Genomic DNA, 14,007 nt, shown 5'->3' with positions numbered 1-14,007 from the left:
TGAGTAAGACTTGGTCCTTGAACTTAAAGAGATTACATTCTAATAGATATTCCAGGCAGAAAACGGGGGGGAACTACACTATTTTTCTAAATGTCTCTTTAAAGGAAGAGACCCCAACCCCTGATTTCCCATAAACCATGGAAGCAGTAACAGTATTCCATTTTTTTTCCTAGAATTTCACCATGTGTCCCTCTACTCCTTCAGTTTAAGTTTCTGGAACCTTGGGACCAAGATTAGCCTAGAAGGTTAGGAATGTGGCATATTATTCAGGATCAATGTCCATTTCAAGTTTGGTGCAAGACTACTGATCTCTATATCTGAACAAGACCATTTGACAGAATTCCTTGCCAGTTGACCTTAATGAGATAGTTTAGACAAGAAATCTGGAAGGATCGTGTAACTCTACTTCCTTTCATTCTAAACAGTTACAAAGGTAGTACTTGAAGTAGATCAGAGTAATTGCACATTCTAAAAAGAGGCCAAAGGTTGGGGGTGAAGGGGTCCAGTCCAGGAGCCCTGATTCCTGCAAGCAAATGACCTCTGAGACCAAAATTGCTCTTTGGCTACAACTCTCCATGCCAAACTCTCTCATTCATCTCCCATTACTCCTGATCCCAACGACCAACTCTGTGGAACTACTTTCTAACCAATAATCCTTACTGCTTTTATTTGTTCTGGAGTCAGCCTCTTGTGGTTGAAAATTGTTGGCCTTTCCTTCAAAGATGAAATGGACACAAATTACTGTTACTTTCCTTGGGATAGAACTTTGGGCTGGATCTGTGATCTCACTCATTTAAAGTACTTTCAAACTTCCTCTACCTGTTGGGTTTGACACCTTTGCTACCACTGCAGGGGTGTCAAATTCAAATAGAAACAGACCCCTCCTTGGCCACGTGTAGTTAGAAAAACACACATTATCTCTATTGTATTTTTACTTATTTTTTAAACATTTTCCAATTATGTTTTAATCTGGTTCCAAAGGCACTGGGAATTTTCTCCTGGTTATTTTGATCCATAACACTGAGGACTTGAACTCAAGTCTTTATGGTTTCAAGGCCAGCTCTCTACCCTCTATGCCACAAGTAGCCTGCAAACCTCTCCAGTTTTGAAATATAATTGGGAAATATTTAACCAAATCAATAAAAATATAATAAAACCTAAATAATATTAATATATAGTTTTCCAAGTCACTAGGCACCCACCACCTGGGATTCCCATTTGGGGTTTCATGGCTCTCCTTTCTATTTGAGTCCGGCACCATTGCTGTATCCTTGTTGGCAAAGCCAGCACTCAGGGAGCAGCTCCATTCTCCCTCTTCCCAGCTCTGGAGGACACTTGTGCATGCTCTACCCCTCTATCCAGCACCCCAAAGCAAGCACTTCCTCCCTCAACTCTCTCTGGTAATTCTGGGGCTCACAGATAGCTTGAATTTGCCCTCTGGGCATTCAAACTGGGAAAAGGTTCATCAACCCTGCTGTATACCATGCTGCCCTCTTGCCTCCTTTATAAAGGGTCCATTCCTGGGCAGGGGGCTTGGAAGGGAGAATATCTTTGTAGTCAGGTTTGGGTAACAATTTTTTTTAATTTTATCTTTATTTTATTCCAATGACAAATTTATACACATTCCAAAATTACATGATTCCTATTGTCTCCCACCCAGAGTTGACAAGCAGTTCCATTGGGTTAAATATGTATTACCTAAGTAATGAATTTAATACACAACTATAACAAAGTCTTCCTTTGGTTCCTCTTTTATACCATAAAAATAAAAAATCCAAGGTCTACAGTGACCTTCTAGCTTGCCTTGAACAATACTGGCTCTGAACCAAAGCAGCAGCATCTCCCCCACAAAGCTACCTTTTAATAATGAGCGCTTTGGAATTGCTATTCAGAAGGTCACACAATCGGGATTATTCTTTGTTGCAGCCCATCAGTCAGAGAAGAACAAAGCTGCATCCCACAGGAAGCAAAGGCAACAGAGAGGATGGCCAGAGCTGGCTCCATGATCCAGCCATCAGGAAAGGGGCTGGCTTTGGAGAGCTCTCCTGCCCTTCAGAAGAGCCAGGGAATGATTCCCAGAGATATATCCCTGGTACATAAACTGTCCAGCTCACAAACACGGTTGGGGATTGTAAATTCCCAGCACTATGCAAGAGCTGACACCAGGCAATCTGTCTCCATGGCAATCTCACCCATTAATCGAGAAATATTCCCTGCACTGCAGTGGACTGAGTCTCCGGAGAAAGCCCCATGAAGCGATTACTGAATAACTGATTATAACAAGGAAGACAACTACAAACAGACCAAGAAATACAGCATTGAAGGATGGCGAGTGGGAGGGAGAGGAGAGAAGGAGGGGCAAATCAAGATGAATGGGCATTTCCTGCCTCCCCCCATTAAAAGCAACTTTCTCATGCCCCAGGACCTTCTACCTGCTCTCTGCAGCACACTCGGGGCAGTATCTGAGCTGACTAGAATGAGAAGCCTTTACCTGGTGGGAAATATTCACTTGCTGTAAATAAGCATCCCATCTTTACAGTTATCAGGTGTAATTATCTTTAAGGACGAAAAAGACGGTATGTGTACATAGGAGCATTCACTTACATCACACTTATTCGGTTTGTAAGGGAGGTTTTAATTATAAAATGGAAAACCCCAGAGTGAAGAAATAAGTGTTCAAGGAACAAATAGGAAAAAAAATCTATCTGAACAGACCATAATGAGAGAATAATCAGGAATTCTCAGCAGATCTATTAGTTCAAATTCTAAAACAGATTAAAAAAATATATATTAGCCTGCCAGTAATTCATTAAAATTTCACACATGAAACAGCAACTATCTACTTATCCCTTTCATGATTCAGCCCTTGAGGGACCTATGGAGAAAGCAGAATGGTAATTTCACCCCTGCAACTCCCTGGCAGGATAGACTTGCTGGCCACCCTATTATGACCTAAAAAACTACAATACTATAGGCAAATTAAGTATTTTCTCTTAATAGCAATTAAACAGACACAATGGCAGGCCTGCTGGTACACAATTTCAACATCAAAGAAGTGGAAAAAAACTCTAAATAGCCAGATGGAAGACAGCAGCTAGTCTGTAACAAGTCACTGTTTTATACATGGAAGTGAGAGGCAGTTAGGTAGCACAGTGGATAGAACATCTGGCCTGCAATCCGGAGAACCTAGGTTCAACTTTGGCCTCAGATTCTTCCTATCTGTGTGACTCTGGGCAAATCAATTGGGGTGACCCAACTGCCTAGCCCTTAATGCTCTTCATTTAGTTTTTTTTTTTAAACCTTGTCTTCTATATTAGAATCTAAGAACAAATGGAAGGTGAAAAAAATCAATTGCCTTATTATCATCATTTTGTACACAGATAGCATCTATTCCCCAAGGTACTGAAAAGTACGATGATGATCAACTTAAAAGTCAATCATAATTTTTTTGAGAATTATTTTCCAGTATACTGAATATATATCACACTTTACATCACAATGCCTTTTTATTCACAACTTCTTTAAAAGGACTGGATAGCTGCACAAATGTCCATTCTGAACATCACAGTTCTTAGCTATTCTCTGCCCAGCAGGAAGAGATCCTGAAATACTAAAAATCGCCCACTGCAATGCTAATTTCTCAGTGTTTCTCAGCATGAATCAGAAGAAAGAGCTACCAGGCTCCCTGGGTTTAATGTTAAAATGGCAATCCTCTCATTCGGATTCAGAAAGCCTAGCATGTCCACAAATCCCTAGATCTGAAACTATCTAATGGACTTATCTAGCGCCTGACACATGGTACAAGGATGCTATTCTAGCAGCTTCCAAATGACTTTTAAAACTGATAATTAGACTATTCTAGGGGTTGCCTGTTTTTGCTGGCTTTTTTGGTTTGTGATGGAATCACTTCTTTTTAAGGCAGCAACAGATGGGGCTAAATTTGTGGCTGGCCTGTTGCTCAACATAATACTTGAATTATTTATGGAGCCCTGAAGATTCGCTGTATGTCATACAGCTTCTTCTCCTCCCCACTGGGCTCCTTAATTTCTAGACCCTTCATATTTTGACTCAAGTGCCTGTGAATAGGGTGGGTAAAAAAATTCCATATCACTACTTTTACTTAGCACTCTATTTTTTTAATCCATAATACAAAGAAGCATTGAAGAAAATAAGGATTAAAATGATTCCAACCAGATGGCTTACAGGGGAACTATAACCAAAGATCATTGTAAACTATGCCCAAATGGTATCTTGATACCTACACATCTCCTAAAGTTCTCTTGTCAAGAATATAGCTAACCAAAATAAAGTAAAAGTATGACTGGAAGCTATAGTCCACTTTCTTCAGGTTTGTCCAGGTCAGCTTCAAGCATAAGATGTCTTTTAAAAAACAAGAGACACAACTGTTTAAAAACAAAATTTCTACTTCCTTGACAAAGAGGCATTAAGTATTTACTATGTGCGAGGGATTGCTAGGGTCTCTAGAAATGTTATGGTGCTCCATCTTCATGCAGTGATTATCTTAAGTATGATTTCATCAGCTATTTTGAGTAAACTAAGAAAATTCTCATAATGGAGGGAGTTTTTTACGACTCCACCAGCCCAAGAATCTCTGCTTTCCTCCCACTCTAAACTGGGATGACAAGGTATTGCCATGCCATCTTATAAAGATTAAAATTCCTATCATTGGGGCAGCTAGGTGGCTCAGTGGATAGAGAACAAGGTCTAGAGACAAGAGGTCTTGGATTCACAAAAGAGACCAAAAATGGGGGTGGGGGGAGACCTATTTGTACAAAAATATTTATAACTGCTCTTTTTGTGATGGCAAGAATTAGAAATTGAAGGGATGTCCATCAGTTGGAGAATGGCTGAACAAATGGTGATATATGACAGCGATGGAATACTATTGTGCTATAAGGAATGATGATCTGGAGGATTTTAGAAAGAGCTGGAAAGGCTTTCATGGACTGATGCAGAGAGAAATAAGCAGAACCAGGAAAACACTGTGGAATGATCAACTGGAAAAGACTTGGCTATTCTTGGCAATACAATGATTCAGGACAGTTCTGAGGAACTTACCACAAAGAATGCTATCCACCTCCAGGAAAAAAAACACACACACACACACACAACTGTTGGAGTCAGAATGCAGAAAGCATATGATTTTTCAATTGCTTATTTGGGTTTATCTTTTGGAGTTTGGGTTTTATATGATTACTCACAAAAATGAACAACAATAAGGAAAAGATAATAAATTTTTTAAAAGAGATCCTGGGTTCAAATCTGACATTAAACACTTCCTAGCTGTGTGACCCTGTGCAAGTCACTTAACCCCAATTGCCTAGCCATTACCACTTCTTCCTTGGAACCAATACTTTGTATTAATTCTAGGACAGAGCCATGGATTTAATAAAATGATGGTCAAATTAGAGTCCAAAAAGGAAGTAAAAGATAGGAAATAGTCAAAACAAATAGCCTACCTTATAGTATGATCTAGTATGTATCGCTACAAAACTAGTGTATGATCACTATTACTACCACCACTTCAAACAAATAGTACTTAAGAGTATGTCCAGAGAAGCCAATCATAGTGCAAAAACAAACAAGTTTCCTGAACTAGAACAAAGCATTGTGATTCTTGTTGGGCAGCCCAAGTGTTCCTTCATTCCCTTCTGATGCTGTCAAATCTCACCATCATCCTCTGGCCCCAACTACTACAATTATTCCAGGAACTTGCTAAAAAGAAGTGCCCCAGTGGTAACAACCTCCCCAAAAAGAAGGCTCATGCTGGGAAAAGCCATGTAATCTAGAAAATTTTGAACTATTTTCATTTTTGAACCATTTTTGTTTTTATTTTCATGTAGTTTATTTCCATGTATTCCGTTTGTTACAATTAAACAGTGGTTTATTTATTCTCAAACTGCTAGCTAAAATTGGCAGCAAATATATAGTCATACTCTAATCTGGCACTATTTGAACAATCATAAAAATAATAACCATAGTATCTCCCAATATTCTCTATATAATCCATCCTCTGCCATCCAATATATTTAAAATTCCAGTTTTCCCAAGAACACTTGATTTTACTTGCCCATTGTTTTCCTGATTTAGCTAAGTGCTTGTGGGCAAGTCACCAAGCTTTAGTTGCAAAATCTGTGAAATAGAGGTAATGTCTTTACTTCAAAGTACTACTGTGAGGACAAAGCAGGATAATGTAATATGAAGAACTTGATATTCCTTCATTCAACAAACATTTGTTAAAAACAAACAAATAGTCCCTCTGCTCAAAGAGCTTATGTTCTATTGGGAGAAGTGACATGTGATGAGTAGGGGCTATAGAGTAAAGAAAGGGTCCAAAAGGATGCTCTAGTAATATATGAGGGAAAGGATAGTGTCAACTAAGGAGGATGGGAGAAGGCTACACAGAAGGGAATTCCAGACTGTGGAGTTGGGGGCATTTCAACCTGAGCTCAAACTAAGCCTCAGACACTTACTAGTTGTGTGATTTTGAGCACTGAACCTTTATTTGCCTCACTTTCTTCAGCTGTAAAAATGGTACTAATAATAGCACTCACCTTCCCAGCATCAAATGAGATATTTATAAAGCACTTAGCACAGTATCTGGCACATAGTGTGTGCTATAGAAAGGTGCTAGATATAAATATAAGTATTATCATCATTGAGGTAAGGATTTTGAAAGGCTTACAACCTCATCACTCAACTAAAACTATTCTCTCCAAAGTTCCCAATAGCCATTTAAGTGCCAAATCGAATATAACCAAACTCTTCTTGAAGAAGCAGAGAACAAAGTATGATTATGGTGAACTAGATTAGAGACAATCAGAAATTGGAGAGATTGGAGTTCAAGTCTTGAACATATACTGTCTCCAGGACTTTAGTTAAGTCACTTAAATTTTCTAAGCCTCAAAATGACATCTGTACAATGGTTCATTTGTCTAGATGGTCTTCCAGCTTTAAATGTATGCTCCTTGGCACCATTTGACCCTATTGAGTATCCTTTCCACCTAGTCTCTTTTCTCTGGGTTTTTGTGGCAATGCTCTCTCCTGTTAATTCTCTTATCTGACTACTTCTCTGTCTCCTTTGTTAGATGCTAGATCATTAGCATGCCCCCACCCTCTATGAGTGTAATGCAAAGCTTTGTCCTAGATCCTCCCTTCCTCCCTACCCCTACCCCTCCTCCCTTCTCTTCCCTTTCTCCCTCTCCTCCCTCTTCCATCCCTTTGTCTCTCTGTGTCTCTCTGTCTCTGTGTCTCTGTCTCTGTCTTTCTCTCTTCCCCCACCCCTCTCTCCCTCTCCTTCCTCCTGTCTCTGTCTCTCTCATCTCCAGTCCTGCACTACCAACTGCCTACTGGGCATTTCAAACTAGATGTCTAATAGGTATCTCAATATCAATGCCTCAATGTAATCATCTAGACCTGATGGCCTCAAAGATCATTCCAGCTCTAAATCAATACGTTTAAAAAAAATTCATCTTTCCCCCAAACCCACCTTTCTGCTTTGACCATCCTGCCATTGTTGCTCAGTCAATTAGTTGTGTCATACTCTTCACAACCCCATGGATTATGTCACACAAATCTGTCCAGCTTGGCAAAGATACTGGAGTGGTTAAGGCAAACAAGAAGTTAAGAGTACTTAACTTCTTGTTAAGCACAGGGTCATATAGCTAATAAGAATCAGGTTGGATTTGAACTCAGTTCTTGCCTAAGGCCCAGTGCTCTCTACACTAAGCCACCTAACTATCTCCATGACCCTCTATTTCAGTCAAAGTCTAACCATTATCCCTCCAATCCTCAGATTCAAAATTTCAGCAATGTATCTTCAATCCTTCACTCTCTCCCTCTCTATCATTCTATGTAATAATAATTATAATAGCTAACATTTATATAGCACTTATTATAAAGCACTAAATGCTTTATAATGAATTATTTTCTCATTTGATCCTCACAGCAACTCTGATGGGTAGGTACTGTTATTATTCTATTATATAGATGAGGAAATTGGGGCAAACAGAAGTTAAGTGAAGGTCACTCAGGTATCAAGTGTTTGGGGATGGATTTGAACTCAAGTCTTCTTGAGTTCAGGGAGAGCAGTAGGTAGAGTGCTCATCTTTCTGAGTTCAAATCTAGCCTCAGACACTAATGAAATGTGTGACCCTGGGAAAGTCCCTATACTCTGTTTGCCTCAGTTTCCCCATCTAAAATGAGGTGAAGAAGAAAGGAAAACCACTGAAGTATCTTTAGCAAGAAAATCCCAAATGGGATCACAAAGAGTTGGACACAAATGAAAATTTCTTCCTGACTCTAAGTCAGGTTCTCTATCTACTGCCCTACCTCAATGCCACTAACCAGTTGCCAAATCTTATCAATCCAATTTCCAAAACAATTTTGTCCATTTCCCTACCTAGACTGGGCCACTAACACTAGTTCAGTCTCTCAATATCTATCACCTGGTATTTTGCAAGAGCCTCCTAAAATTTCTCCCTACTCCCAGGCACTTCCTTTCTCCAAGTTATATTCCACACAGTTGCCAAAGTAATATTCCTAAAGTATAAATTTTGACTATGTGCCTCTCCTGCTCAAGAGGGAACTTGAATCCATTGCCTCTGAGATCAAACAAAAAGTCTTTTGCTAGTGTGTGACCATGGAAATATCACTTAATGCCAACTGACTAGCCCTTGCCACTTTTCTGCCTTGGAGCCAATACTTATATCAATTTTAAGACAGAAGGTAAGGATTTTGGGGTGGTTTTTAAAGTCTTTTTCCACTAAAGCCCAACATGATCTGGCTGCAGCTCATCCTTCCAGATTCCTTCACCCACTCTATGGTCCAATGAAATTATCATCTTTGCTATCCTTCCCATATAAAATGCAGCCCCACCTCTATGCCTTACCATACATAGCTCATTTCCCCCTTCCTGGGAAAGCATACTCTCCTCACCTCCATCTCTTGGAATCCCCTACCTTTCTTTAAAATGAAGATTAAGAATTATTTCCCACTTGAGGTCTTTCCTGTTAACTGACAATCTCTATCACTCCCAAATTTTCTTGTGATTAATGTAGATTTTTTTTAATCTCCTTAAATGAATGTATGTTGTTTCTCCCAATAGAATGTAAGCTTTCTGCAGGCAAAGCTTGTTCTGTTTTGATTCTTCAGTTCCAGTCACTAGCATAATGCTTGGCACATTAGTACTTATACACATCTAATTGTGAGACCCTGAGCAAGTCACTTAGTAATGTTTAATTATTTTTAGACATTTAGCAATGCTTTTAGACTTGCCAAGAAAACATGGGGAAATCTAGGAAATTATTTTTGTGGTTTGACTGTTTATAAGGTCCAGCTAAGTACATCCAACCCTTTTCTTCAGATCACTCTCAGGTTGCCAAAGCTCATAGGTAAATGGATTCATTGGTATCCTTCTCCTTCTACAGCGCTATCAGCTTCTAGGTCACAATTCTTACCATTTCTCCATCTGTTCAGTTCCATTTCCAGATGCTGGATAACATTCTTCAAGCTCTTGTTTTTGTCTTTTTCTTTCTCATATTTCTTCTTCCATTCTTCAGCAGTTAGTTCTAGGTTCACAGAGACTGTATTCTTGATGGTCTTAGCTCTAAAGGGAAAAAGGCACCCCAAAAAATGAATAATTCCAAAGTATCATTGCAGTTTAGACTAGATTCCTCATTTATAATTCCAAAAGCTTCTAAAATATGAGAAAACATTTTTTATAAAAGCTCCCCCACAAGCACATATTTCATTCAGCCTCCAAACATGGTCCCTTTCCCAGTGTAGAGTAAAATAAATGATACCACTGTTTTCCCAGATTCAGGTCTTTGAAGTAATCTGTGACTCTTTTCCATTGTCTCTCATATCCATGCAGTTGTCAAGCCTACTATTTCTTCTTTCAAAATGATTAACAGATGTGTCCTTTACTCCACACCCCCACATCTAATCAAGGTCCTTGTCAACCTTATGCCTGGATGAATGTAATTATTCCTATCTGATCTTTCTTCTGGGCAACAAGATGATTCATTGGATAGAATGCTGGGTCTAGAGTCAGGAAGACTCATCTTCGGGAGTTGAAATACAGCCCTAAAACTTACTAGCTTTGTGAACCTGGGTAAGTCATTTAAATTCTAGTTGACTCAGTTTCCTGATCTGTAAAATGAGCTGGAGAAGATAATGGCAAACCACTCCAGTATCTCTGCCAAGAAAACCTCAAATGGGATCACAGAGTCAGACATGATTGCACAACTGATCTTTTTTTCCAATTTTGAAACTTTCCTCCTTTTAAACCATCCTACACATCAGTCTCAGAATAATTTAAAAAATAACAATGCTATCCTCATTACAGACAACACACATACACATGGAGAGAGTGAGAGAGAGAGAGAGAGAGAGAGAGAGAGAGAGAGAGAGAGAGAGAGAGAGAGAGAGAGAGGGAGAGAGGGAGAGAGAGATAAAGAGAGAGAGGAAGAGAGAGAGAGAGAGAGGGAGAGGGAGAGGGAGAGGGAGAGGGAGGGAGAGAGAGAGAGAGAGAGAGAGAGAGAGAGAGAGAGAGAGAGAGAGAGAGAGAGAGAGAGAGAGAGGTTTCCTCAAAGTCTTAGGCAGTCTAAGATTTTTTGGATACTACAAATGTTATGTCATGTCATGTCATGTTTGCTATTTACATGTTGTTTCCTGTTCCACCCCCACTAGAAAGTAAGCAACTTGGGAGGAGGAACTGTTTCTTTTTTTTGCCTGTGCATCCCCAAAATCAAATACACAATTAATAAATAACTGTAGACTGCTGAATGAATGGAATTCCTTAGGGATCACTTGAGAATCCAGAAGAGGATTCAATGCAATGGGAATAGCCATTATACAGGGGGACCACACAGAAGACAGATCACTACTGAATAAATGGAAACAATCTTGCATGAAAGGTTTTCTTCTAGAAATGTGTATTTCCTGTAGTCAGTCATCCCTAGGGTATGGTGAATTGGAGCAATTGCTCCAGGGTACAGACTGTGTTGCTGTAATTACTGGTGGATGGATAGTGACTGAGGAAGACAGCTGGTCAGGGAGAAGATAGTGACACTTGGGCTAAATAAATCAAAGGAAAAAAAAAGGCTGTAAGCCTCATAACATATCTATGCACATATACATATATATTCATAGACTAATTACATGTACATACATATAATTATTAGCCCATGAATATGTATATATGTGTTTGTGTAACAAGTCCATGAACAGTCATAGTTTTATGTTTTAAAAAAGGCAAAGATATATTTCATCAAAAAAAATTCCCTACTTAGAATTAATGCTTTAAAAGATCTTCCTTTCAAGGAGCTTTATCTAAATTAGGCATATTTGCCACAGGTTTGATCTTTTCAAACAAAGTGTTTATTGTCAAGGAAGTTAAAACATGTGCTATCTGGTATTCAAGTCAAGTTAATTACTGCTGTCATCAAGTGCCATTTTTGACATGATTTTGGTTCTAGTAAAATAAACTCAGTAATGCTCAACAATGGTGTAAACCTGTCATGCTAAAAATTAATTCCCAATGTAGACAACTAAATAACTAAATTGGCAAGAGAAGAATTATAAGACACAGCTTAAGAAATGAAATATTTTTCTTTAAGCTCCAGACTCTGGTCTACCAAAGACCTTCAACTCTTTCCATAATAACAGCAATTTTATTATTGTTTCAAAATTTCTTGACATATCACTTTGGAAGAAATTCAGGGAGGCTTCCAAATCCTTTCCAGATGCAAATACACTGAATTATGTACTACTAGTTTCTGAATTCAGAGTCAAAAACAATCAAGAGGTAAAGGCTGGTGAGGGGGGAATTATGCATTTTTAATATTACTCCTCAAGGTGTAAGTATTCCCTTGATGAATTTTATGACCTAAAAAAGGTACTACTATAGTAATATTTATTTGGCACTTTTTATATTTATTTGGCACAAAGCTCTTTTGCTTTCATTTTCTTATTTAATCATCAAAATGATATGTAGTAGGGGCTACCCATTTTATAGATGAGCAAACTGAACTTCAAAAGTTAGGTAAACTGTTCAAGATCAGCCAGCTAGTAATTATCTGAGGCAGAATTTGAGTCTAAGCCTTCTTGATTACAAGTCTGGTATTCTATCCTGTGAATTATTATCACAAATATGAGATGTTATAAATAGGCTTGGATAAAGCCTTTAACAATATCTATTAGTTACATAAACTAGTCTAGCTTATTGCTATAGTGACTAGTCCCCTTTTGAATATTCTTTCAGTTATGGAAAATATAACTAAGTCCATCACAAGCATTTGGAATCTAACATGTTGGGAAACCAAGTCTCATTTTTCTCTCCTAGACATCTGTCAGCAGTTTCCTCTTTATCTCTACTAAAGGCAGAACATGGAGAAAAATGGCTTAAGTGGGATTTAAATTAAACATAGGAATTTCCTAACACTAGAATGTTTTTGTACATTGGAGTTATAAGGGAAGATTATCTAATTTCTTTGTTTAGAGTAGTTTTAAAATAAAACAGATACTCTGAACAAAAATATTCATAGCAGCTTTTTTGTGGTGATAAAGAATTGGAAACTGAGGGGATATCCATCAACTGGAGAATGGCTAAACAAGTTGTGGTATATGATTATGATGGAATATTATAGTAATGTAAGAAAAGCCAAAGGAGATGGTTTTAGAAAAGTCTGTGAAGACTTATATGAGCTGACACAAAGTGAAGTGGGCAGAACTAAGAACATGGTACACAGTATCAGCAAGATTGTAACAAGACCTACTGTAAAAGACTGATCAATGGTCAATGACAATTCCAAAGGATTCATGATAAAAATAAAAGTTATCCACCTTCAGAGAGAGAACTGATGAACTCTGTGTGCAGATTGAAGCGTTTTAAGCCTCATTTTTCTTACTCCCCCCCACCCCGTAACATGGGAAATATATATTTTTTGCAAGACTTCATATGTATAATGGCTATCATATTTTTTACTTTCTTAATTAGCAGGGTTGGGAGTGGAATGAGGGGGAGAATTTGGAACTGGAAATGCTTTTAACAATCTAAAAGAGCCTTTAAAATAAGAAGGAAAAGCTTTATCAACCCACTCTTCCCTGGAAAATAAAAAGTACTAAAACACATGACATTATACCCTCTCCTACTTAACCAAAGAGAATCAGACAGTCAAGAACTGAAAGGGACTTTATAAATCATCTCATAATATCAAGATTAGAAGAAACCTCAGTGGAGTCTACTCTAAATCTCCCATTTTACAGATTAGAAAGGTGAGACCAAAAGGGAAAAATTATTTGTACCCATGTCACACAAAAGTCCAGGGCTAATCAAGGACACATGTGATATCCAATGGAAACATGTGTCGGCGATGGAAGGGGTGGCGGGAGGGGAGGGGGAGGAAAAGAAAATGATCTTTGTTTCCAATGAATAATGTTTGAAAACGACCAAATAAAATAATGTTTAAAAGTAAAAAAAAAAAGTCCAGGACTATCACCAATTCTTCCAACGCCTAGAACAGTGCCCTTTCCATTGCATTAAAATATCTACTGGTTTTTGTGGAAGTGACAATTATTGGTGGTCCCCAAGCTAAGAAAGCCTATATTATGGAAATGGGTCTTGACCAATGACACAAATTAAACCCAGTGGAATTGTGCATCAGATATGGGAATGGGTTAGGGAGAGGGGAGGGAAAGAACATGAGTCTTGAAAGCATGGAAAAATATTCTAAATCATCTAATTAAATAAAAATAAAATAAAAAAGAAAGCTTATATTATATTAACAGAGAAGAAATTGCTAGCATTTACCAAAAAAGTAATTATTCACTTATCAAAAAAGTTTTTTTTTCCATAAAGTTTCTTTATGATAAGATCTCCCTAATGCAATTAAAAGGAGATTTCATTTTTTAATACTAACTAGCTTAGCCAGAACACACCTACTCTGAATGTCAATTTCTTAATCTATAAAATAGAAATAATGA

The 14,007-nt window shown here is 38.1% G+C and overlaps 1 protein-coding gene across 5 annotated transcripts in view; it reads right to left on the bottom strand.

Annotated features, from left to right (window-relative positions):
• The window catches only part of KIF5C (kinesin family member 5C), a 287,301-nt gene that overhangs the window by 74,914 nt on the left and 198,380 nt on the right, over nucleotides 1-14,007 (bottom strand). For all 5 annotated transcript variants that reach the window (XM_056793825.1, XM_056793826.1, XM_001365109.4 and 2 more), the window contains one exon: nucleotides 9,480-9,628. In XM_056793825.1, coding sequence (XP_056649803.1) covers nucleotides 9,480-9,628 — 149 coding nt within the window. The remainder of the gene's footprint in view (nucleotides 1-9,479; nucleotides 9,629-14,007) is intronic.

This window comes from Monodelphis domestica, chromosome 4 (genome assembly GCF_027887165.1).
Source record: "Monodelphis domestica isolate mMonDom1 chromosome 4, mMonDom1.pri, whole genome shotgun sequence".
Lineage (NCBI taxonomy): Eukaryota > Metazoa > Chordata > Mammalia > Didelphimorphia > Didelphidae > Monodelphis > Monodelphis domestica.
This window is presented reverse-complemented; position numbering and strand designations above follow the sequence as displayed.